The following is a 26,878-nucleotide window of genomic DNA, read 5'->3' as shown; positions in this document are numbered from 1 at the left end:
CAGTGCCAAAGTCGTACATGTACGAGGTATATATTTGAAAAAAAGTAAGACTGCTGCAAACTGCTTACTGACTGGATGGACCTGAAATATATAAATCTAAAAATTAATGTGGCCTGACGTTGCGAACTTAGAAAGTTCTTCTTCAGAGGCTAAAACTGTTTTAGCCTCTGAAGAAGAACTTGCTAAGTTCGCAACGTCAGGCCACATTAATTTTTAGAGGTATATATTTGTTAGTTCAAAATTGCCAACCTCGTACATGTACGAGGTAATGTTCATACTTAAAATTGCCAAACCTCGTACATGTACGAGGTAGAGTAAGCATGTTATCACAAGGGGGCGCTCTCGCTCTTTCTACCAATATCATTTTCATTCAGGTACGACCTGTATTTTTTTGTTTCATTCGAGTTCTTGCGAGAGGGTGCAGCACTGACACTCTTATTTTCTGCAAAAAGTGCGGAATTCCCCTGTGTGCAGGACAGTGTTTCAGGGTGTATCACTATGTACGTGACTACTTTTGACTTTCCAATATACCAAGGATATACCGGAGAGCAACAACAACAAATTTAGTGAGTAAAACTTATTACCTTTTTTTTTTTTTACAGAATTTTGAACACTTAAAAAAAACGCTCGAAGTTTGGCACTTTAGGGTTAAACTTTTCAAGTTTCGCGGGCACTGAAAGAGTTAAGAACTTAAGAAATAACTTTATAAGCTATCTTGGTGACCTGACAAAAGTCGTGATCGAATTCTTCAATGCGCACTGTTGATTGACAAGCAGGAGACAACTGCAGGACTTGATCTCTGATTCTCAGATTAAATTCTTACGTCCAGCTTCGGTCCAAAATTGGGCCACCAGTATCAAATGATCGAAAGGAGCAATTACCCATAGCGATTTTTGGCAAGGTATGCACATCTAGAGTTGGAAAATGTGTGATAGCTGTGCAGTGTGAGCGGTGGCAGTTTTTTTGGTGTTATCACTTATATTTTTTTTCTCAATAAGGCAGCCAATATGTTCGTTACCGGATTAATTATATGTGGTAACAAGCATGTTAAAGTTTTGGCCGCCACTTTTCTTTAAAAAGTGATAGCACCCACAAAGCTGTCACCGCTGCAATGCTATCACATATTTTCCAAATACAGGGGTGCATACCTTGCCAAAAATCACAATAAGCATCATTCCCCTCATTTGATACCGACCAAACTCCCAGGCTGATGGCCTGTAAAGCTGAAATGGGAAAATCATGGAATAAATATCCACCAAATAATCTAAAGTTTCATCATTTTTGAGGGCATCTTCTCTTTCAGCGTTTTCTCTTGATCTTGGGCGTCTGTTTCACTCCAGGCGATGTCTGAGTGCACGATGTCGCCGTGACCACGGGCGTCTTTCTTTTTCTCCTTGTGAAAACTTCACCGGAGATCTGTGGGGTTGTGCTGCTGGTGCTTTCTGATCCTAAATAGCAATGAGTTTATGGACATTGTGTAAAATGAAATTTAAAACATGTTTCTCTTGAAAATTAAAAAAAAAACTTTAGAAAATGGTTCTTTTGAAAAATGAAATAAACTTTAAAAAAATGGTTCTTTTGAATAAAATTATACAAAATAAAAAAAAAGGCTTCTTTTGAAAAAAAAAAAAAAAAAAAAAAAATCTTTTGAAAAATATAAAAACATTTTTTGAAAAGAAGTTCAAATTGTATTATTTTTTTTGGGAATAATTATTTGTTTGGGAAGAGAGAGAATTAAGAACTTTAAAGGCGACCGGATGGTTGCATTCAAGTCAAAGATTTCATGAGTGATTTCTTGTTACAAAGTCTAATCAGGCTTACAGTTCACGTGAACGAATAAGTTATTTTACTGAAAAATGAAGGTGGAAAACAACAGGCTTCATTTACATACCTTTGGACCTTTCCAGCTGTTTCTTTGTCAAAGCTGGTTTCGGTCTAACAGCCGAACTTCCGATGACCCCAGGCGCTGACCTTGCCTTCGGCGACCTGACCGGTGACCTCAAGGGTGACTTGGCCACAGGTCTCTTGGTCGCTGCAACAGCTTTGGGTTTGGGCGCGCTCGCCGCTTTCCGTTGTCGTCCCTTGACTGGGGGTGCGACTGCGGTTTCAGAGTCCGAGGTACTCTCTGTGCTGCTCGACACAATCCGCCTACCGGTCCTGCCCACTTTGGCGGCTTTCTTCGGTAACTCGCTGGCCCCGCCCACAGCCTTACGCTTCTTTGCCTTGGTGTCACTTGAGCTGTCACTCGTTGATGCTGAAGGCGGGGTGAAGTCTAGTTTCCCGTCTGCTTTAAAGCCAGCAGCAGCGATGGCCTTTGTGAAGAGTCCCTTTAAATGCTTGTAGTCTGGCACCTCCTCGTATTTCAGCTTGCTCACATACTCCATATACTTCTGAAGCGCAACTGTTAGTAAACGTGAACACACAGAAGACAAACTTTCAATATTCAAGACATGAATACATTCAAAAGCACAATTTTTTCTGAACTGCACAGGTGTCATTTATTGTGAAAAAAATCTTCACAAGAGTGATTGAAAGAGGGAGATAATAATGTGATGAGAAAGTTTTAAAAATGTGGCGTAAAAGTGACTAGGGACCTTTTAATTTCCAATTACCTGGATGGTTTCCAGCAGGAAAGCATACCTTCATCAACGAACCAATGTTTGACATATACCTATGGGGAGAAAAATTAAACTATAGTTCATTTGTTTTCAAATCAGATTGTTAAACTTGTATCTTCATTGAGTGATAGCCATTTGCTATTTCTCAGGTTTGCAACATTGCTAATGTTGCTGGCACAATGACTTTGGGTGTGATCATAAAGGATTATGGCTTCTTATATGTTTCCTTGAAGAAAGATATATGGTAGTTCAGTTGGTAGAGCACTGGAACAGAAATCAGGACGTTGCAAGTTCGAACCTGCTCCAGTGAATTTCTTTTTTCAAATTTATAATCAATATAAAAAGAACCATCCATGACTGGCGAAGTGCCGTGGCCTCGTGGTCTGGATGGAACATTGAATTCACAGTCTTTTGGTAATTCTGCAGGTTATGGGTTTGAGTCCAGCCTGGGGTTATGGTGCATGTGCCCTTGGGCAAGGCACTTTGTCACTCATTGCTTCTCCCCACCCAGGAGTAAATGGGTACCTGTGAGGGCAGAGATGGTTATTGTGATTGATTTTAGCTGCTTTGCGCCAAAATGGCAGCACTGAGCTGTATACCCCCAGGGAGCTGAGATTGTCTTTGGAATGTTTAATTGGCCCAATGAGCAGGGTAATAATGATGTAGCGCCTTGAGCACCAATACTGGTGGATACGTGCACTTTAATGTAAGTACACACTATTATAAAGTCTTAGAAATCTGTAACGTCCCTTCAAAACTTTCAGACATCATAGTTAAAGACATCATATTACGAGGACAACACTGAACAGGTACAATTTTAATTATTACATAATTTCAAACTTACTGTTTCTTTTGATTCATGACATAGGGGAAATCGGTGTAGGATTCTGATATCTTGTGTTCCCATGGTAATGACCCTGCCAGCCACTGTAGGATGACATAGCCGAGGATCTCCAAATCGCCTCGTCTAGATGGAACTTGAAAACAGAGAGGAATTCAGCAAAAGGAGAACAGTCGCAGGAAACTTGAGTTTGTCTTTGATGATGTTATGATTTTTCCGAAGGTTTCCTGAAGGAATGACTTTCATTTTTATTTTAGACAAGAACATTCCCAAGGAAATTTTATATCTGAAACAATTAAGCATGCACTACAAAAAAAAACAGGACACTGGGTTGTATGTACAGGGTGAGTCAAAAAAGCGGAACCCAAACCCCCAAAATTATATTTCATATTAAAAAAATAGGTAGCACCAAAAATTTTAATGACTGGAAAGCCAATTTCATAAGCTACTTTTAGATGAAAAAATTACTGAAATTGCTCAATCCGTTCGAAGAATATCACCATTTAAACACAATGACCCTAAAACCTGTCTCGTCCAAAAATGTGATTTAAAGAATCGTCGTCACAGTTGTCTTCAAGCATCACCAGCGATAAAACCTCAGTTTAAAAGTTAAAATATTCAACAAAGTCCTTTTGAAGGCCCGTCTATTAAAAAAAGTGGATTTTATCAATCATATTGTTTGGCTAACCAGGGTTATTAATAAAGATATTATGTACTACAGTTCTTGACAGTTGATGAAACAAGTATTCTGTGTCATTTTCTTTGTTGTTCCAAACAGTCAAAACACACAATAAATTGCTGTTTTTGGACGAGACAGGTTTTAGGGTCATTGCGTTTAATGGTGATATTCTTTGAACGGATTGAGCAATTTCGGTATTTTTTTCATCTAAAAGTAGCTTATGAAAAATATATTTTGGAGGGTTTGGGTTCCGCTTTTTTGACTCACCCTGTATAATTGAAAAACTAGCAAGGCTAGGAAGTTAAAGCGAACAGCAATTTTACTTCGGAGCAAAAGCATTGGGGAAAAGTAAATATTTGAATTTGTATGAATAAAATGTTTCTTTTACTGTTTAGCATTTGCTGATGAAATGACATAAAATACTTCGAATGGTTTATAATGATAGGGTCTCCATTGTGTGTACATATAAGACGTATACACACAGAGCAGCTGTAAACTAACAGGGTAGTTTAATGAAATGATCCTCAAGTTGCTAATCTGCGGTCAGTGCTCCCCAGAATGTTCCAAAAAATGGTCGGCCATCTATTTTCTTGAAAAAATGACTAGTAAATGCTCCCAATCTGAAGCATTTACTCCCCTTTATATAAAATGTGGCAATGGTATCCAACAACCTTTAAATTTATGCAATCTGACATGAAGTCATTTGTGTTATCAGGTCTGCCATCTACTTACCAACTCCATTGTGGGCATCTCTGCTGGTGAATTCCGGCGTTCCGTCGTGAGCTTTCTTGGGATCCTCTTTATACTCCCGGTGTTGTCCGTTGGGGCAGAACCTGACGGCAAGGCCGTAGTCCACCAAGTAGACCTGCTCACAGAATAACAGGCAAAACTCAAGCAAGCTTCCACAAATATTTAGTCATGCAACTGGGAATTTAGAAAAAAAACGAGGAAACTCCAAACCACACAAGACTTTGTACAGTGTTATTCATGAGACGCAAAAAAAAGAGGAAATCACCACATCCAATGAAAAATTACCTGCTGGTGCTTTACTAGTTGGATCAGATTTACTCCTGGGTGGGGAAAAGCAATTAGCAAAAAGTGCCTTACCGAAGGACCTATGCACCACAGCTAAACATGCTGGACACAAACCCACAATTACCTGCACCATTACGGACAAGATCTTGAGTTCATTCCAGCATCGTTTGAAAGTGAAAATGATCCACTTTTCTTGAAAATGACAGCACACCAGGTGCCATGATTTCACAGGATGCATGAGACTATTAATCACTTACAGTCAAGTAAGGTATTTCATAATAATTTGGTAGTTTTGTTTTTGATGTTTACAAATGTTGTATATTACCATTAACCTTGGTATCAACTTTGCGACTTGTAAGCAAGACTCACAGTTCAAGACCTGGGATTAAACACCAGGGACTTAGACACAAGACTTGGACTTGAGTATTAAGATCTGATCAGACAATTCAGTGTCATTGATCATCACATTTGTACCTCTACTAGGGGTGTGCATTTACGGGTAGTACAGAAACTGGGTACCCGATACAAAAAACCAACAAACACTTCAAATCTCGGAAGTTGCTGTTCAGATTTTTCATAAAGGTCCGCAAGATATATACATGTACTACCATGTCGGTGCATCAATACACCAAGATTCAAAGTGAGCTTTGTAGCTTTACGGTGTAAATTGCAATTTTTGAGCGTCAAAAACAAGAAATATGTTTTGTTTTCCAAAGTAGCCTGGTATTCATTTGAAAATTCCCCACAAATGACATTCAAAAACTTTCTTTGTCATTGTCTGAGATGTTACTATAAAGTTATTTGTAAAGTTGGTTTACGGGAACCCGATCCCATAATCTAGAACCGCTTCTTGACATTAACACTCGGGTACTCGGGTACCTGGTTCCGATGCACAGCCCTAATCTCTATCCAACATGCTAATCCCTAAATCCCACTGCACACCTGCCTAGAATGTCCAATTAGTTAACCGCACCTGGTTTTGTGACTTGGGCCCATACCCCAGTAGGATGTTGGCACTCTTGATGTCCGCATGGGCATATCCAGTACTGTGAAGATACTCCAGACTATCAAGCTGTGAAATAATTAGAAAAAAACCGAAAAAAAACCCAAAAAACACAGGAATTTAGATTTTAATACTAGCTTTTTCCCGTCACTGATGTAATTGGAAGCTTCCAAGTACAAAATGTTCATTATAAAAGAGATAGAATATGTCACAATAATAATATTCATTTGTTGGCACTTAAAAAAATGTACTTTATACCTAACAATCTAATGTTTGACTGGAACCTTCCTGAAGCTGTAAACGAATCCAACACTCATTGCTAAACCACTGTCACACTCAAAACATTCAAATAACATTGGGACATTAAACGCCATGTTAAGTTATGGTGGCTATTCTGCAGTCCCGTATTCATCAAAGTCAGGCACAAACCTGAGGTTAGATTTCGACAGATTTAGAAGGATTACAGAGAATATTCTACAAAAGTGGTTTACTGAGCACGTACTGGATTGTATGAAAGACCATTAGCGACTGAATCAAAGGGAAATTACGGCCTGGAATGCGCCCAATTGGGCTAGTACAAAACGCGTTTTAAACAAAATGATATTAAATGGACAGAGCATTTAAAAGTAGAATATAAACGTCCACACAACCATCCTTTTCAGAACTAGGCAATTTTATGCTCTGTGCTTGTGAGAACCATGCGAGAATGAATTTCGGGGGTCTCAATTTTGTCCCGAAAAATCAAGCTGTTCCAGTGCTGGTTGTGATTCCAGCCGTATAGTAGTCGTCTTCTCCAGAAGTATAAGAAACAACATTTGTGTATTGGTGCTGTGTGTAATTTGAATGTGTACATTGAATGAAAACGACAGGAAAAATGTATGCATACTCCGTCGTGTCCGATGTAAACAACCGTTTTTTCCCCGTCTTTTCTCAGGAATGGTAAGACTTTAGGTTAGTTTCTTTTCAACTAGACCTTTTAAAATAGTATAAATAAACAATCCAAAACATGACATTTTCAGGGATTTCAGACCGTAATGCCCCTTTAAAACAAAAAGTTAACCACAAGGTGTTAACTCAAAAAAGCCACAATGACTGAGACTGCTTCCAAATGACTTGGCTACGGCTTGCAACAACATGCGCACCTGTGAAGCAGCTGAAGCCACTTCTCATACACACGTGTGGAACTGCCGGCCTGGCCAGGTAATATGAATGCAACCTTATCCCTGAGATTCCTTGAGCAGTTCAGAAGTCATCTATTATGCCAATAACCCTGAATCTTACAATCTGTATGCCCAGAGTGAACGCCGTCTTGGCTGTGAACCGTTTGCTGCAGGCCAGGTATTTCTTCCAGATGTCTTCGCCGAATCTCTCCATGACCAGGAAGCGGAAGTCTGTCTTGCCTCTGTTGTGCATCCCGGTCCCCATGAACTTGGGCACGCCCAGATGGGTCAGTTTGCGTTTCCTCATCCAATCCTCAACTGCAGCACAAAACAAGACCAGGCAAGCCTAGTAAAGCTTGGCCCAATTGCATGGCTCTGCTTACCCTTAGCGAAAAATTGCTACTTACTGTAGCAGAAAATTCTGTGCTGACGGTAAGCGTATTTCATGGGTTAACAGGGAATTTTGGCTTCTGCGCATGCATACATTCCGTAACTAAGGGTTTTGTGCTTACATGGTTAGCGCAGAATTTTTCTGCTAGCGCAGTCAGCACAAAATGGTGATCATAAGCACGGAATTCTGTGGTTAGCAGTGCCATGAAATTGGGCCCTGGTCCCAGAGCGCACAAATGTTGATTCAATTGATTCAGAGTGGCTATTCGCTGGAAGTCTTTCCATGTATCTGGTCTACAATTTGGGACTGATTTAGCCCGTTTACTGGCGTTACGGGGTAATCCTATACAACAGCACTGCCCGGCTCTCTCCACCAGTCACCAACCATGCTAAGCCAGTCAGAAAGAGACAGTCAGTCAGTAAGCAAAATAGGTGCAAAGAGGACGCTAGGCTGGACCTCTGGAATCAGCAGAAGTACTGTGAGGGACTGTGTGTGTTCACCAGTCGCTCGTGCAAATGGTTGGTGAGATTTGTTTGTACCGGGGAACAAAGCACGACAATAGGGACTAAGGGAACTCAGCAAGGTGGTCTTCATAAATCTCAGTACCCAACAAGTAAAATGCTATGGAGTTTGAGATTTCAAGTTTGAGATCGAGTTTTTGCAAAGACTGCAAAGCACAAATATTTATACAGACAGTATTGAAAACCTATCACATATTGGAATCATATCAATCCGAGACGTACCCATTTCAGCCTTGGCACTTCTTTGGTAGAATGCCTGCTCCACAAACAGTGGTCCGTTGTCTTTGGGTTCCTACAAAATAATATCAAATTATATTCATAAATTATTTGTTTTTAATATTCATAGATTCTGGAAAAATTCAGAAACAAGAATACGGCAGGAAGTTGCTGAAAATTATCCAATGCTCCAACATTAGCCAAGGCAATCCTATCAAAGCTGGTTTCAGCGTGCACAAGATTCAATTCAAGTGATTCCGAATGGCTGCGCACTGGTCTTATCATGCATCTGGTCTACTTAATGGGCCGCATTGAGCCCATTTGATGGCATTATGGGGTCATTCTATACGCGTGGCTCACACGTTACAGTGCGTCAGTCAGTCAGCCAGTGAGTGAGTGAGATGGGTACAGAAAGGACACTAAACTGGCCCTTTAGCAAATTATAACTTTCATTGTTATACTTTGCTGCTCAATTACTAAATAGATCACTGGGGGTCTGCTCAACTTTTTAGGGTTTACCTGAAAAGAAACTAATGCCTGTCCTCCTTCAAACTGCTGTATGATTTTTCAAAGACTGCGGTACCTTTCATACAGTTGAACACTGTAAGTACAATGGATTAATCTTTCAAGGCTACTTTCAAAATTGTCTGCCAAACTTACAATTTTGATAACATACATTGCATCTGAACCAACTGGGCTGGACGTGGCTTCAGCAGCTGTGAAAGTGCAAAAGATTTTGCAAAAGATAAACAGAGTGAATGTTAATGTGAAGCAAAAATCAGGGCGGGGGAGGGGGTTTATTGTCCCCCCCCCCTCCAGCCGCAGCAAAAATAGCACATGCCTGCTAAGCTTGTACTGTTAATCTCCTGAATCCAACAGAAGACCGTCATCAATGGTTCAACATACCGAGGTAGAGTTCACCAAAGCCTCCTTTGCCGACTGTCGGTCCCAGCTTCCATTCCTTCTTGTTGAGGTCTTTCAGGACCTCCCCCTGAGGGATGGGGTCTGGCAGCTTGTAGGCCCTAGGTCCTCTCTTCTTAGGCGCCGCTAAAAATAACAAAGAAATTATACAGGGGAACTGACTAGATGCATTATCATTGTTTTAATGTTGAACAAAGAAATTGACAAAGAAATCGTAGCCTCTCCGAGTGATCCCCGTTTGCTATTTCCCAGGTTTGCAGCATTGCTATTGTTGCTAGCATCGTGACTTTGGGCGGGCATCCCCGGCTACATGGCATATACGGGTTTATGGCATAGGACTGGATACAGGCATGCAACTGGGAAATCACAAAAAAAAAGGAAAATTCAAATTTTTCCCAGACTTTGTACAGTGTTTTTCTATTTTCAATGGCACACATGGGAAGTAAAAAAAGAGGAAATCAGCTGATCCGAGGAAAAGTTGCATGCCTGTGGATAGCTCAGTTGGTAGAGCACAGGAACGGCAATCCGGCAGGTTCCAAACCCTGCTCCAGTCAATTTCTTTGTTCAACCTATCCCTAACAGTCCTGAATCCTCCAATTTTAATATGATTTTGCATACCCCCTAGGGAGTAAGGGTTACATAGCTTAAAAAAAATGACAATTGCATGCAGTTCAAGTTAGACGATGGTCAAATTGGACCAAAAAGTGCTCACAGAAGTGCAGAAAGTGAACTAAATGCCACACAGTCAGCTTAGAATGTCTTCGTAAACTTACAGTACAAAACAACTTTAGACTTATATGGTATATGTAGTGAATCGGATGTCCGACCCATTGTCATTAACCCCAACTCCCTTGCATAATTTACTAGGAACCATACCCATTCTGGCAAATTCCAACACCCACATGGGAAATTGTACACACACACTGTTGGACTTTTCTGGAGGTATTACCCAAACCCAGTGTAAAAGACCATCAGTTTAGGGGTACTGTACCTATCCCAACAGATTTCAACACAACCTGCTGTTGGGCTTTGATTGGTTGAGTTTGGTCAGGGTTAATACGACCAAATTAAACTAACGGTCCCAATTTATGCAGGGGTTGTCCTAAACTTAAGTGTTACAGCTGGGCCGGCCCAACTTCAGTTGTCCTGGACTCAAAGCATAGTTTTTACAGCAGAGTTCATAAAAATGTGTCTTTTAGCCGTTTCATCAGATCCATGTCGCAAATGCAACAAAAAGTACATATTTTGTGCAAGTTCATTTCTCTGACTCTTTGCTACACATGTGACCGCTGGCACTAAATAACGCAGTACATTAAAGCAGCATGATTCAGAAATACATGTGCCACAGGTGTACATGGAGTAGTAGGGTCTCAGTTGGGCTGGCCTAACTATAATGTTTTAGATAGGACATTCCCAGCTTCAATAAGGTGGGACCATCCCAACTTCTTCCTTCTCTACATAAACTTATGTATATCCGGTTTGTTAGTGTGACGTCACTTCCAGCACTTTTCTGCACGATTGGAACCGGAAGTTAACGCAGCTCGAGCGTTTGTAGCCAATGGGCGCTAGTAATCGGTGGTGCGCGCGCGTGTATGATTTTTTACTAATGAACCGGATACAGACTAGGGAAAGAGTGTTGCGACCTGACGCTACTTCAGCGGTTGTGTACAAAGTCTATGGAGAGTCTAGAAAATTTTCTAACTATTTCTTAACAAAATTAGAAAAGTTTCTGAGTCCCAGATTCATGTCTAATCATCATTTTTGCAATGACTGACCTTCATAGAGATGTTAGATGAAGAAAAAAGTGGCGTCAGGTTGCAACAATCTTTCCCAGACGAGCTGTTTGAGTTTGTGAAAAATATCATTTACACCCATGTACAGAGTCATTAGTGCTCAAGGCCTAGTACCTTTCTTGGGCACATCACTGCCAGCCTTCTGTTTTGCAGCTTGCCGAGGCATCATGAAGTTACACAGGTTGTATCTGTCATAAAAAAAGGACAATTCTGTTGTGATAACAAAAATGTCAACTGAAAGCTTAGACTCAGTTGAAACGTTTCCCACTGCTTAAAGGGAAAATACAACATTTGCAAACATCAAAAAATAAAACTACCAAATCATTTTGAAATACTGGACTGTTAGTGAATGACAGTGTAAAGCATCCTGTAAAATCATGGCACCTGGTATACTGTCATTTTCAAGAAAAGTGGTATTTTTGTATCAATTTCCAACGCTGATCGGCCGATCAGCGTTGGAAAAAACTGGCTTTTAATTGACCATCGCACTTGTTTGCAATCGATTACACACCTATGAACATGTACAAGCCAGCTAGACTGGTTCCCCGACCTTACAATTCCCCAATGTATGTAAACTGCTCTGTTTCTTCTTAAATGGAGTCAGGGAACCAGACTATATTTGCTATATATTTCCAACCCCCCAATTCCATCCATTTCTGAAAATTACAGCAAAAGCAAATGATGTATATTCCCTTTAAGATTTTATTTCGGCATCCCCACCTTTAATTGCCAGGAAAAGAAACAGTTCAAAAACTATCACCAACTTTCTGGGAAAACATCTGCCTAAATGCATGGTCAAAATATTTTAAGTTTTTTTAAAGTAAAAGTTTGTGCAATATAGAAATCCGTCCACAACTAGATGACGTCTTAATCATCGTAATCAAGTAAACGTCTTAAGACAGGTTGTGAGTTCATATGATAATAAACAAGACCGAGGGTTACTTTCTCAGAAAGGTATCTTCCTGAAGTTTTTATTCATGGGGTATCAAAATATAATCTGGTGATCGTCTAGTTTTGGGACCGGACCTTCTTTGCTTTTGGTCTTCGGAAATATCGACGGTGCTTATTTAAGATACAATTACAAATTTGTAGTTGTACAACTCAATTCCTCATTCGGAAAGAATATGTAGTATCAAGACACCACTTCAGCGGTTGGGTACAGACTACCGGAAAAAAGAGAGTTAAGATGGTCAAGAAAACATTAAAGTAGGCCCTAGTTTCTAGTAAGACTATTTTCTAACAAAAATGGAAATGTTTCTCACTCCCCGCAACCCTGACTCATGTCTTTTCAACATTTTTGCAATGACTGACCTGCATTGAGATGTTAATGAAGAAACAAGTGGTGTCAGATTGCAACAGTTTTTCCCCTCATTTATGCCATGGACTGTCAGTGTCATTCAACGTTTATCCTCGACCGTCCACATAATCTGCGCATGTAACACTTGCAATGCGCGCCCCTCGTCAAACGCAAATTGAAGGTGATCTGCGTAGAATTAAATAGGCCTGCGTAGCTTTATAAGTAACGGGTCGCGGTTAGGCTATAACGGGTTTAGGCCTACTTTAACACTAACTGGCCAACAATAACGTCCTTTACTAATACTTGTTCAATCTAAGTACAATCCTCTTACTGTCTATATTCAGAAATGTGAGAGAAAAGCAGAATTTTAAGATGAAAACACCCCTTACCACACTCCGAAAAGTCTGAAAAGACTGAAGTTTACAAACCCCGCGCGCGCTCGACTATCCTGGGTCATTTGAGGTCAAATCGGGGTGCACATGAGCGAATGAAATAGCGCCCTCATTTGCACTTACCACACACAAATGTAAACATGGCGTTTTCCACGTTCGAAGATTTTTGATGAATTTTTTTGGTCATTAATATTGCAGTAAAATACGCAATCTGTGACTCAGGACAGGATGTGATTCTAATTAGATGACTTAACTGAAGACATCTGAATGTATTTTTGATAATTTTTGCCGCACAGGGGCATGCTCTTCGACAGCTGTTTGAGTGCGAAGTCATCGTAAATGGCTTCTCAGGCTAGCGTAATTCACGGACCGACTAAGCCGGCGGCTACGGCGGAGGGGAGTGGTAGCGAGGACGGTATGTCGCCCAATGTATCGCCCTCCAAGAAGCACAAATTGCCTGGCAGACACGTCAATTTTCCTGAGGGGGATATTGTTTCAGTTAAAGTGGATCCTCCTAACCCATGGAGACATGGTAAGGATTCGGTGATTATGTCTCTTTAAGTTTAAGTTTAAATCGTCATTCGTCATGTTCGTCATGATGTGGCAATTTTTCTGCCATGTCTTCTGAATTGAAATAAACCGTTTTTGAATTGTAATCACAATGTTAATAATGTTTATAATTTTTCATCATACTTACAATAACGTGAGTGGTGGTCAGTAATTGCAAAAAGGTGTAAAAGTAATTCATTTCTTTGTGATAAGAGGATAAACTATTCCAGTTTCGTTAACAAACCTGATTTTTTTTTCAAAACTTCCCATGTTGGACATATTGTACTTTGTAAATTGTATTGGATGCCCTTACTATATGTCTGACTACATGTATTTCATTCTTTCCTTTAATTGTGATTTTAATGTTAATCGTTATAAATACTCCAAAATGGATGAACATGGGATTTAAATTGGAAATATAGCTCAGTCGTGTAGTAGATTGACAGATTTCAGTGGTGGATCTACAGGACAGGTGGTCGTCTAAATCTCCCTCTCGGGGCACAAAATAGGAAAATCATTTAGAAAAAAAACAGCCGATTCCTTTAAAATCCCCCCACTACATGCACTAGGCCGCTAGACCCCCCTAATGATCCAAATGGATCTGCCCCTAGACATGCTAGATTGCAGTTAGTGATCAGTGTCGTTTGTTTAACTCAGCAGTGTGTACGTTACAACTTCAAGATTTGTTGAAGTCATTGTCTTGAGGCAGAGAAAATGTTGAAGCCTCAGTTTTACTTTACAACAATGGCAGATACATACATGTACAATGTACATACATGTATGTATATGACGAAATTAGAAAAATATTTCCACTGTTCCCTTGGATCTTGGAATTAGCATACTAAATACTTAGCAGAATAGGGTCATTTTCTTTCTCCATTTCTTAAATTATATTTCCACTTCAAGTCTTCATTCACAGAGAGAAAAATAAATAAGGTAAAACATAAATTTAGTAAGCGCAAAAGGACAAGAAGTCTTAACTTGGAGGTGTGGCTGGGAGTGGTCAACTAAATTTTTTATCAAAGCAGATTCGGAGGATGAAGTAGTTTTGGAAAGAATGTTGCAACCTGGCGCGCTTTTTCTTTATATTGATCACTCAGTAAAGGTCAGTCATTGCAAAAATGACAATAAGACGTGAATCTGGGACTGAGAAACATCCATTTTGTTAGGAAATACTAAAAAAATGTCTTGACTCTCCATAGACTTTGTACACAACCACTGAAGTGGCCTCTGGATAATACATTCTTTCCTAGTTTTTTGTAGGCTACTCTTCTGCACTTTTTACCACTGTGTGCAGAATTCTTGCGTTACAGTTTTTTTCTTCAAAGTTTATTTTAAAAATAATTTCCTTTCTTCTTTTCTTTTACTTTCTCTCAGCAAAAGGTACAAGCACAGAGGAACTTCAGGCCGTGTATCAGGCAGCATGCTACACAATGAAAGTCAAACCAAACAACAAAGTTGTGCAACAGTTACAGGTATGCCCGAGTCCGAAACATTTGGAGTTCTCAGTGCACTGGGTGTATTGAGAGTCCAGCAATTGTATAGGTACAGGCCCTATTCCCCTATTACTATTAGAGAACAAAAATCCACTTTTACCCGGTAGGTTATGAGACTCACCCAGGTAGTTAAGTGAGGTTTAAAAACATCAGGATTGCAGTGGATAGAGTGCAGCGTTTGGATTTTTTGATGGAAAATTCGGGGTTAAATGACAATGAAAACGACAAAATGTTTTGTTTGGTGATACATATTCTTAAACCTTTAGCGAATCTCCATTTTCCCCCTTCTTTGTAGATTAGAGCATTGTAGAAATTGTTAGTTCATTTGACTAAATGAAAACCATGGGCCACATGAAAAGAAAATAATAGGTTTACCCTCCTCAAATATCACACAAATGGGAAAATCATACACGTTTATGATTCAAACTGTATACCAGACCTTGGAAATTGGTCAGATTTACTCAGTGATATACGTACACATGCAATACCTTAAGATAATCTGTAGGTCTACAGTTTATCAGATAAAATGGGAAAATAAAGGTATCATATTGAATTGTGTACACCTCTGATCTCTGAATCTTTAGTTTCAGTACTCTCATTTTACATTGCTACATGTAACATGATCTTGGATGTCTCATTCATTTATTATCTGCATGGTGTCCTTGACCATAAATACACTGTATGCCATACTTTGACCAAGTTTTTTCTTCGGATTTTATGACTGTCATAAATCGCTTGTTCACACTTTTAAACACTAAGGAATTGGGTGTGCAAGGTGCTCACATTTTTTGACGACATTAGCTACCGTAACATTAAGTTGGTTAAAGCAAGGCATTTGCACATATGTGGAGTGCATTCACTGATATCAACAAGATTATTTTCCTGGGGTGTGATACAAATTACTACAATGTATGTCATTTTTAGTAAGGGAATAAAGATGTGATTGGCAGGTTTTAAAAAGTTCATTTTAAGACCGGTTTGGGGAATGGACGAGTCGAAGACCTGTGAGGGACATTATCGGCGACCAGGCCCCAAACCGGTCTAAAACAGACTTGTTTAATACCGGCCAAGCACAAAGTGACATTCTCATTCATGAACACATTTTAAGTCAAAAAGTCAAAACAAGTCAAAATTATAAATTTCCAACGATTTTGTTCAACAACTTTACTTCATGATTTTGAAACACCCCTCTTAGCTATATTATGGTATGTGCCTCTCACGAGTAGTGGTAAACAACTCCTTATATGGAGCTTGGCGCGAGAGTGGCACGTACTGCGCGATGTGACGCAGAACGCAGCGGTGCCAGTGTAGTGTGAGTTTAGGACTCAAGTAATACGGACTCATTGGTAGTATTGTGCATATTGTGTACGAGGGGTAAGTGAAGATTGTAAATGTTCAGCCAATAAAAAAGGTAAAAGGGACCAGACTTCAAAGGAGTCCAAATTCGTGTGACACCGAAAAAGTGTTTAAGACTAGCCAGCCGGTTTATCAGCCGTTTAAGATCGACCACATGACGGGCTCTTGACCAATAAGAATGAGTAAACCACCTTACCGGTAGTTAGTTATGAATAAGATTTAATTTACGGTTTCGCCACGTAACAATCTTATTAGTGAGTTTGTGGTGCAACCGTCAACTGAATCTAATTGCTATTTTCACCATGCAAATGTTCAAATCTTATTTTAGTTTTGACTGGAAAAATTGCTACCAAGTAATAAGGTAAAGTCATGCAGTAATCAAACCTTCCAGCGTACATGTACCGTACCAGTGTAGCCATAACCCTTTACATGTACGTCTGGGTTTTTCTTCTTCTTCTGAGTGACATTAGCGGCCACGGACAGGTCATATGATCATACCCATGGCCCAAAAGAGGGCACTTTGGCCGATTAATCAGCCTCATCACTCTAGATTAGCACTTGGGCTGAATCAATAGTCCCCGAGCGCTGCGCCTGTTAAAAAACAAACTGTAGTGCAGCGTATAGGGCCTAATGAAGTCATTGAATGAAGCCATTTTTATATTATAAATACATTAGTTGTCAGTGCACACAGTAAATCCCTCTGCCCTGTGGAAAACCAAAATATCCAGTACACAACAGGGTGTCCCAAAAAAGTTGTGCAAGAATATCCTTTAATTTCTAAAAACTACTTAACATGAGTAATTCATCTTGATGGAGCATATAATTACCAGTATCCCTTGTGTATATTCAGTCCAAATGCCATGGAAATCCGTTCATGCAAACCGGAAATCTCAAACAGATCGAAACAGATTATAAAAGGCTACTGTATGTTTTTTATCACCCATTCCAATGGGATGGGATTTTCAAATTTATGTACATCAGAGTAAAAAGGCCCACAGTGACAGTCTTCATGATCTGACATTTTGTCTGATGCACTGATATCACTAATTGTGTAAATCCCATTGGAATGGGTAAAAAAAAAACATAGCCTGTTATCGGTAGATCTCTGGTTTGCAGGAACAGATTTCCATGGCATTGTCACTGAATATACATGTACATGTACATGTACACAAGAGTGTTAATGCTCCATCAAGATGAAATAATAATGTTAAATAGTTGTTGAGAAATTAACTTACATGTAGGATCAGCTTGCACAACTATTTTTGGAACACCATGTGATGTCTACATAATGTACTCTGTACATTTTATACACATAATTATGTTTCTGTGCGGATATTCCAGCATGTGTATAAAAGTACATACATCGAAGAACATGAAATGTACGGTACATGTACTGACGTAGAGCTTTATTTAGCCATACCGGAATGCCGTAAACCAGGCTATCATACCGGTACCAGCATATTGTACTTTAAAGACCATTTTATCATAATTACATGACAGGGCACTCTTGCTAAATGTTTCAGATGCATCCTTGCTATTATGTAGTGTGTACACACATTTGATTTTTAACATCTCTAGATAAAGGGGGGGGGGGGACATGTAAATTATAAAAATACATGTACACACATGTAGTGTCACTACATGTACATGTACATGTATGTATGTTAGCTATTAGCCTGTGGTCTGTTGCATACATCCAGTTACCAGTACCTGGGATTTTTTTCTGGCTTTGTAGTTGTTTATAGGCCTAATTAAAATGCAGACTGATGAAAAAATGCCAAATTAAATCCACTTCTGCTAAAATGCTAATTCAGGATTTACATACACACCTGTACTAGGTTTTTGCAGTTACTTGAAAGACACCTGCTGTACACCACACACACTAACACCAATTACATTTCAGATAAAAACATGTCATCAAATTTGGATTAACTTGTAGTGCACTGCAGTTCCTAAATTTATACAATGACCTCAAGCATGTCAATTTGATTAACATGTTTAATGGACACCCCACTTTAAATCTAGACCGTCTTTTGTTGTTGTCATTTATAAAAACAAAAACACCCTAGAATTGCTTAGCAGAAATTATACTACTGAGCATATCGTATTTACATGCCAAAAATAAAAAATCAGCATGTATTATGAGAACCTGTCCTTAGCAGGATACAGTGCACAAGATGATTGGCTTAAGTAAGTTTTTGCAAGAAGCAAATTCTCAGCTTCATTTCTGCTTCTAACATTTGTCTAATGCAGCTGTACAAAATTGGACCTGGTCAAGGATCTTGGTTCCTGAATATGCACCACTGCAAGGACATAGAACTGTACACATTGCTCACTGCAGCCTGTGCCAAAATAACAAAATGGAGCAACGCCTAGAGACAGGATCTTATCATTACTCAGGTTCTTGAAATCCCTTATCTATGGAACGCCACGGGCCTTTCAGTTTCACTGATTCCTGTCCAGTCTTGCTTTTTCCGAGCTCCTCATCAATGCTTAGAGCCTCTCAATGCAACCACAATGGGAAATGTGTACCCCCCTATATTTACCCGTGCTTTATGTATAAGTACATGTAATTTAAATGGAGCTTTCCCTGTAATTAAAAAACCAGTCTCGATTACACTAATCCCCCTTTTAGTATCTGAACTATATTTGGAGCATGCAGGTTGTTTGTAGAGGAATTCTTGTCCCAGAAGAACTCTGGCATCTCTGATGAGGTCTGATAATTGCCAATTAACTGCAAGATCCCAGTGGATAACTGTACATGTTTACTTGTCTGGGCTTGATATGATTGTACAAAGAATTGTAAATTATATGTGATGTAGTTGATTGTTAAAAACTACGACTTGAAATATCATAAGAAAAAATCAAATAATAAAATGAAATATCAAGCAATAATTTGCATAAGAAAAATTGAATAATATAATTAAGTGTCAAACAATAATTTGCTATAAAAAAATAAAATAATTAAGTGTCAAACACTCATTTGCGTAAGAAAAATACAATAATATAATTAAGTGTCAAACAATAATTTGCATATATGAAAAATTAATAGTTTGCATACAAATCTTTACAAAAATTGTGTGTTCACACTAACCCGACTTACCTGGATTTTTGTGGCCAAATTGCTGACCTCAAACTTTTTATTGCCACATTTGGCCAAAAATGTTAAAGAATGTAGGCCTACTAGTAAAACAAACAGTCTTCCATATATGCATCATTCCTGTGTACATGTGTTATTGGTTAATTTAACATAAAACATGTTCATAAAACAGAAAGCCATTGAAGGTATCCTAAAGTAAACAAATAAAGTATAAAGACTGACAGACACGGCAGACGAACACAAACAAAGTTACAAGGTAAAGTTATTTTCCTACCTACATGTACACGTACCTTACCTTGATAATTATTCAGATATAACGGTCAAATACCTTTTTTCTTCGGCTTGACACTTCTGAGAATGATTCTCTCTTCCTTCAACTTAGCTTTACATTTATGCAGTTGGGACCTTTCACGTTGACATGTTCATTAAGTCAAGTGGTTGAGCTCCCATTTACAAAATTGGAAGGATAAAAATATTCTTGATTCTTTGAGTTTTGGGACTTTTTTTGTGGAACACTTCCTTTACAAAAACAAGCAAGAAAAAAACAAGTCATTGGGATGGACCAAAATTAAGTCATTGCTCAAAGTGGGAATTGAACCTGTGTGCTTTGAAAAAAACGTACCGGTGTTCTACCAACTGAGCTAAATTTATCTTTAGTCTCTGAACTTATCTTTAGTCAATGGTCAGAGATCATTTTGTTAATAAATAAAGTTTAGTTTGAAAAAACAAAAACAAATTTAAAATATATAAAATTTTAAAATGTTTTTAAAATAACTTGTGATTGTGAAAAGAGTCATGTACATGTACATGTAGACATGAGTTTAGACTATGATCCTTCCTTCCACATAAAAAGTATCAGGCCTTTGATCGAATGATGATTTTTATCAAGGCATGCTGGCAGTGCTCCAAAAATTTCTAAAAGAAAATATCAAGAATATAGTTTATATTCTTGATATTTGTGTGTCCACTTCAAAGACTGTCAGGGTCAAAGATTGTGCCTTTATAAAACATGAATGCGTCACTTCCAGTATGGATCATGTGGATAAATTTTCACACAGTGTAGGCCTATTAGCTAGTGCCCATACTATTATTTACTATGTCAACACACACTGTACAAATGTAATCACTAAAGCTGACTTCCTATTCGATGATGTTTTTTCCCCTTTGGGGTTATTTGTTTTCATAAGAGATGTGTAGCGACAACTGTTCAGTGTTGACTGCATTTCATTTGGAGGAAAGGACGGACTCTACAGTACATATCGGCAATTTTACAGCACTTCGTAATGTCTGTGACAGAACTCAAAAATTAAGAGCTCAGTTAAAGTGAATATACATCATTTGCTTTTGCTGTAATTTTCAGAAATGGATGGAATTGGGGGGTTGGAAATATATAGCAAATATAGTTACACTGACTTTTTTGAGGTTTTGGGTTCGAAAATGCTATAAAAACCAAGAAAAACAATCATTTTCCTGTAGTCTGGTTCCCTGACTCCATATAAGAAGAAACAGCAGTTTACATACATTGGGGAATTGTAAGGTCAGGGAACCAGTCTAGCTGGCTTGTACCCATTCATAGGTGTGTAATCGATTGCAAACAAGTGCGATGATCAATTGGGGCCAGTATTTGAAAAAAAGCCAGTTTTTTCCAACACTGGTCGGCCGACCAGCATTGGAAATTGATACAAAAATACCACTTTTCTTGAAAATGACAGTATACCAGGTGCCATGATTTTATAGGATGCTTTACACTGTCATTCACTAACAGTCCAGCAAGGTATTTCAAAATGATTTGGTAGTTTTATTTTTTGATGTTTGCAAATGTTGTATTTTCCCTTTAATAAACTAGAAAATTATTATTATTATTATTTTTTTAATCTTACATGTACATGTCCATTCTCTAGTAATGGTCAAGGAGATTACAGACTAGGAGTTTTGAACCATTTTTTTTTCTTCTGAATCTTTCATGAGATACTGGTACATCATTGTTAATTGGCTGTTAGACAGACAATACACGTCCTTTCATAACGCTGAATTTCCTTATTTTGTGTTGTGCATTTGACAATTTTGTATATTTTTGTATTATCAAATGCTCAAGTCACATCTTTAAAATTTGTAATGACAGAACAGAGACACATCATCGATTTAAAATCTACCAATACATGTACTCATTTTAAAGAGCCAGTTGTCTACCAGCATAAATAAACCAAAAAACAAGAATTTGATACAGTTAACATTCATGAGCTTTACAAAAATCCACATTTTTTTTGGGGGGGGGGGGAAATCAGGGTTGAAAAGAAATTGCATATCTTCCACAAAATTGTTTAACCCCAACATCCGCCCCCCCCCCCCCAAAAAAAAATCAAACAAAAAAACTGGGGGGGGGGACATTTCCTAAACATCGGACAAAAATCTGGATTTAGAAAATGAATTTTTTATTGACCCAAAGAAATCTGTTTTATAGCAATCCACTAAAACATTCATAGCTTCTTTCTCCAACCATTCCTCCGTAAAGCCGATCCTTACAAGTCCCGGGGCAATTTATCAATAAATTGGACGAAGGCAACTGACGATTCATCTCGAGATAATCGCATCGCAGCAGCCGCTCCGTGCCCCTATACTGACATCTCTCCATGTCACTTGAGAGAGATGCTTTACTTGTCCGTTCAAGAATCTCTAGGGGGTTTTGGTTCGGCTGCACTGGTTGGAGCTTCAGTGGGGTGTTTTAGGACGAAAGCATCTTAGCCGTAGGTTCATCAGTCAAGATTATGACCTGCTGGCATGATGCTGGAGTGGTTGTATAAATATCCCATGGGACATTTAACTAATTGTAGTTTCGCTCGCAATGCATACAGTCACATAGTATGTACTCTGCCTCTGAAGGGGATGCATAAGTGTACATATATACATGTACATGTACATGCAAACAAACATGTGTTCACCGTTGATCGTGGACGTCCTATTGTCCCTCTTTTGTTTGTTCTTCAACTTTTTAGGAAGACTCCCATAGGTTTTGTACACAACCCCAATCGCGTACGTATGCTGGGAATCGTGGACGATATTGTTCTGTTTTGTTCTCAGGTATTTTTCGTCCGCGGTTTGAAAAGATGAACACGTACACATAAGTATACATTGTATACGTGCACACTTCCACATTTACAGCTTGTGATCAGTTGTTCCGGAATTTTCTCTTAAGATTTTTTTCGGGCAGATTAGTTACACATGTTCATCAGCGCGAACGAGAGACAATAAGTTTTTTTCTGCAATGCCATTACCATTTGCAAGGCTCTTTCTTGCAGTTTTGTAGTGAAGGTACCGGTACATGTACCGTACATGTATGTAAATCACAAGTCCATTCATAAGCACAGAACAAGACAATTCACACACGTTAGTCCAGTCACAAGTAACAGGGAATGAACAGAAAATAAGAATGTCATTGTTACCCTTCCTTTTGAATAGTTTGTGAGTAGACTTGGGACTGGATGACTTGTGATTGGACTTTTGACGACTTGTAAAGTTGTGATACCGTCACAATATCATGAGTGCAACACTACGTCGGAGCTAGGAGATGGGATCTTCACAATTCTTGTTGAGTTAATTTTTAACCAACATGTTTTATGGGGAAAAAAGCAAGAAAAAAAATGTACACACATGTATGTAAACATTCAAAAGCCCTAAAACACTCATGTAATGAAAAGATTCCAGATGAAGGTTCATGACCTGAGACACATGTAATATGAGGCTAATATGAGGCACAAAGTTGCATTGCAAGCAGTTAATTTTATACAACTCTATCACAGTAATGGTGTGTGTTGCTTGTTATCACAGTTACATGTACATGTGTACATTTAGTACTGCATGGGCCCAATTCAGAGTACTGCACAGACCCTTTTAGTAGGATCATTTCCTTTTCGTGCATTTTGTTCGTTTCCAATAATAACACCACTCAAAATCCAAAGACAAATGTTCAAAAACCTAAACCAGTTGAAGTTTCAGCTCAGTGGATATTATACTTTTCGGGAGACCAGTGAAAAACCACATACATTTTGTACAGCCTTAACTGATCTCAAAACACAATTTCTTGGGCAGCACTCTTGGAAGGGATGTGTTGAATGTTAGTTGGCTGAAGTGAATGCCACAGGCTGAGTTCATCAATAGTGACCTTCTTTACGTGCCGCACATCTGCTGTACAAATTATCCCATGTGTGTCTGTTTGAAAATACACTGTACAAGAAACATTTGAACCTTGGATCGGATAGAACGATGTTTTTCAAACATGGATGTCACATTAGGTCAAAGGTCAAACCGTACCGGTGAACCGGGCACTAGTAAAAGTCAGTGTTATGACTTTGTTAGTTTTTTTCCCAACAATTTAATCAAGTCTTGAAATCCAGGAGGCAGTGCATTCACACAGACCTTTTACCCGTGGATATCAGCTATCGGAATAAAAAGCCACCTTATTGATTTAAAGGCTACCCTCCTCGTACTGTACGTCCTTGCCTTTCCATTAAATTAGGATATACGCTTCGTTTGCTTACAAACACGTACATGTACATGTCTGCTCACTTCTCCAGTATTTCCTAGTATGCTTAAAATCTTGAAATGCATTTAACTGCTTGAAGCATAAGCTTCACTTAAAACAGTTTGGACTTGACAAAATTCTGTCAGTTTTCATCCTATTTGGTTAAAGGTAGAGTATGCATGTATCATTTGCAGCTTCGTGTATCCAAAATGTAGCTGACAACTTATTGTTGAAAAGCATACTTGGTTTAAAGATAGTAATGGCACTAAACTCCCTGTGAAATTATTCTTTCTGGCATGCTGTCAGTTTGAAGAAAACAATAAAGGAAGGTCATTTTCAAAGATGCGTCTCATTTTTGGAAATTTCCGTTACTAGTTAATTTTTGATTGGACGAAGCTGTGAATGGGTGTGCGCGCAAGTGTTGACACGACACACACACGCACGCGGTTGCTAAAATTTGTGTCACGGACGCTGATTTCGGGTGTAATTGAAAACATGACTTGGCAACTTTTGAATTGAAATTGAGATCCTAGAATATTGTTTTCTTGGAATATATGTATTATATGAGCTAAAACTTCAGCATGTTGTTATTAAAGCATCCTTCTTTAGATTTTGAGCACGTTGGTTGCTTCGAACCAAAAATAAATGCACAAATGACAAATGATGTAAACTCTACCTTTAAGCTTTAGATTTGGAAGGGTAAAAACAAGAGCAGGGTTGGCTAGTCCAGCAGGATCCCATAGTTTCAGTTGGGGGGTGTTTGTACTAATTGAATCAATGACTCAAAGAGCCAGTGACTCCCCCATGGGGCCCCAGTCACTCAGTCGCTCAGTCACTCATTTAGTGGCTCAGTCAGAGGACAATGCTGCCACCATTTCAGTCATGTTCCCTGTATCCAATAGCAGCACTGAATGATAATGTTTTTGTGCAAAAAGAAACCAGACTTTTTTTCCTTCCAGCCTCGCTTTGGTTACGTTGATTTGAATGGGAAAAAAATCAATATGGTCACAACATGATAATGGTCTATAGGCTGGCCTCTAGGTCCGGCATGCAAAGATGAGACATTTGCAGACTTGGACAAGTCTAAATTCTGTTTGGCATTCTGGATGACTTAAATTTGACCTGATGGTAATAAAGTCACGCTGGATGTAAATCCAGGTCTAGGAGGATGCTCTCTGTCTCATATTGCAGAGATTATCTGACTGAAGCACCAATAAATTGGTAGCATTAGGTTTTCTTGTTGTTTAATTCTGTACTCCTCACGCAAGGGTCGTGCTGTATAGGATGGATGGCTTAACGCACATGACAGCGGTACATGACATGTACATGTATGGAAACCATTAGGGTATTGTGGATTGCGAGTGTGTTTTCATGAATGATTAAACCATATTTGTTATGTTTGTGTAAACAATTGACTTTCCTGCATAATTTGGCTGGCATAGGCCCTATATGATTTGTGCAATCCCGAACATGTGTTTTTGTTGACAAATTCATCCGTGAATTTATTGACTTTTAAAGATTTGAGTTTTTGTGTTGTAAAAATTTAATGCAACCGTTTTATGATAAAATGTTATGTTAAGGAATTTTGTTATAAAATTGTTTTCGCTTGATTAATTGATAAGTACATAGGATATGTTCTTCAAGTAAAACCTGAAAGTTGGCTTTTTTTCAATTTTACAGAAAATTATAAATTTAAATGCTTTTTTGTTTCAAGACCATAAGTCAGAATAAAGTGTCTTTGCTTCCACTTTTCCAAAAATTACTACAACTGACTTTTTTCCAAGACTACTCAACACTGTATTAGCCAGAAAATAAATTGCACAATGACAAATTTCAAACTTCATCGTTTAAATTAATTCTACCATAGGAGAAAAATCTCTACCCGAAAAAGCCACTGAGACATTTATAAATGTTGCCATGGAAACCTACATGTAATCAAATTAAATAAATTTAATTAAATTGGAGGAAAACATCAAAAGTCTTAATGTTTATAGTCAATGAGGTACATGTAAAGGCATGCCCTGTATTGCACATGTACGGTACATCAGATGGTAGTTTGAATTTCATTAAATTAAAAGGTTCGGCAAAAGGGGGAAAACTGGCCATGCACGTTGCTTGAGAAACAAATAAATGGTGAATGAAAATTACAGACTCAAAGGCGATGTATATATGTAAAAAAAAAATAAACCTTTTTCTTGTCCCCACCCACTTCCTTTTTTCGGGGCTGCTTCATTCTTTTTATATAATTTTTTTTTGTTAATTCATGCATTTGCAATGTATTTGCACGTGTACATCCCGGTACGTGTACATTATTGTCAATATATTGTCTTTTTATTTGTTTCCAAAATAATTGTAGCTAGATGTAGAAAGGGTTAAATTTGCTCCTTTGGATACCATTTTTTTAACAGCAGAATAATAGAGAAAATTGAAATTGAACTTGGAAAATCAGCCATCTTGGGGGAAAACACACCCGCCTCCCTTCATTTTTTCCAAAAAGGCTTGAGGAGAATGACGAGAAACTACCTGAATTTTTACTCAGTCATAATGAATAATATTTGTTTCCTTCTGTGCAACAGGATACATTTTGTTGATTAATGGAAACTACATGTATAAAAGTATTCCGCAAATAGTGGGAACGAGGCTCAATTTGTGTTTACCAAAATCTCACCATGGAGGTACATGTACATGTAGAATTCTACCTTCTTGATCTCACTCAGTATATGTACATGCTTTGGACATCAAATAAAATTGGCCCTTTTATCTTTTAACTGGCCCCCTCAAAATTAACCCATTGTGTTTCATCAGTCTGCTACAAACTACATGTCGCACTTAAAAATGGCTGATTGTTAAGATCGTTTCCCACCAGTCATTGGTTGGTGCAATGGTTCTTTCCTCCTATGTTATTACATTGAACATTGGATTAGGGCCTTAATGCTTGGTTTCAATTGTGTGCATTGATTGTCCTGAGCTAAGCCAATTATCAGAGTGCAC

The 26,878-nt window shown here is 38.5% G+C and overlaps 2 protein-coding genes across 3 annotated transcripts in view; one reads left to right on the top strand and one right to left on the bottom strand.

The window, feature by feature from the left end:
- Positions 1 to 1,275: 1,275 nt before the first annotated feature.
- LOC119742689 (serine/threonine-protein kinase VRK1-like) lies at positions 1,276 to 12,986 on the bottom strand. 2 transcript variants are annotated; one of them, XM_038218851.1, is made up of 12 exons: positions 12,865 to 12,986; positions 11,293 to 11,366; positions 9,371 to 9,511; positions 9,125 to 9,180; positions 8,471 to 8,540; positions 7,458 to 7,654; positions 6,147 to 6,245; positions 4,871 to 5,003; positions 3,463 to 3,595; positions 2,613 to 2,671; positions 1,892 to 2,401; positions 1,276 to 1,448 (listed from the first exon to the last, which is right to left on the bottom strand). In XM_038218851.1, exons 2-12 carry the CDS (start codon positions 11,345 to 11,347, stop codon positions 1,300 to 1,302), a joined length of 1,602 nt encoding a protein of 533 aa, XP_038074779.1. In that variant the 5' UTR covers positions 11,348 to 11,366; positions 12,865 to 12,986; the 3' UTR covers positions 1,276 to 1,299. The 2 variants fall into 2 exon arrangements, with proteins under 2 accessions (XP_038074779.1, XP_038074778.1); XM_038218850.1 differs by lacking the exon at positions 12,865 to 12,986 and adding an exon at positions 12,490 to 12,668.
- Positions 12,987 to 12,991: 5 nt separating this feature from the next.
- The window catches only part of LOC119742688 (protein phosphatase 1 regulatory subunit 37-like), a 60,668-nt gene continuing 46,781 nt past the window's right edge, over positions 12,992 to 26,878 (top strand). Inside the window, exons 1-2 of the mRNA XM_038218849.1 lie at positions 12,992 to 13,399; positions 14,794 to 14,891. Of these exons, the coding sequence (XP_038074777.1) occupies positions 13,207 to 13,399; positions 14,794 to 14,891 (291 nt within the window). The 5' untranslated portion in view covers positions 12,992 to 13,206. The remainder of the gene's footprint in view (positions 13,400 to 14,793; positions 14,892 to 26,878) is intronic.

The sequence above is a fragment of the Patiria miniata genome, unplaced genomic scaffold (genome assembly GCF_015706575.1).
Source record: "Patiria miniata isolate m_02_andy unplaced genomic scaffold, ASM1570657v1 HiC_scaffold_6, whole genome shotgun sequence".
NCBI lineage: Eukaryota > Metazoa > Echinodermata > Asteroidea > Valvatida > Asterinidae > Patiria > Patiria miniata.
This window is presented reverse-complemented; position numbering and strand designations above follow the sequence as displayed.

What these genes read in the sequence shown, in the direction of transcription:
- LOC119742689 (XM_038218850.1), bottom strand. Translation starts at nt 12,575, where the DNA reads ATGACACTGACAGTCCATGGCATAAATGAGGGGAAAAACTGTTGCAAT. An exon ending in CAATGTATGTTATCAAAATT is followed by an intron (nt 8,541 to 9,124) that starts GTAAGTTTGGCA and finishes ATTATTTTGTAG; the next exon opens with GAACCCAAAGACAACGGACC. An exon ending in TCCTGCTGGAAACCATCCAG is followed by an intron (nt 2,402 to 2,612) that starts GTAATTGGAAAT and finishes GTTTACTAACAG; the next exon opens with TTGCGCTTCAGAAGTATATG.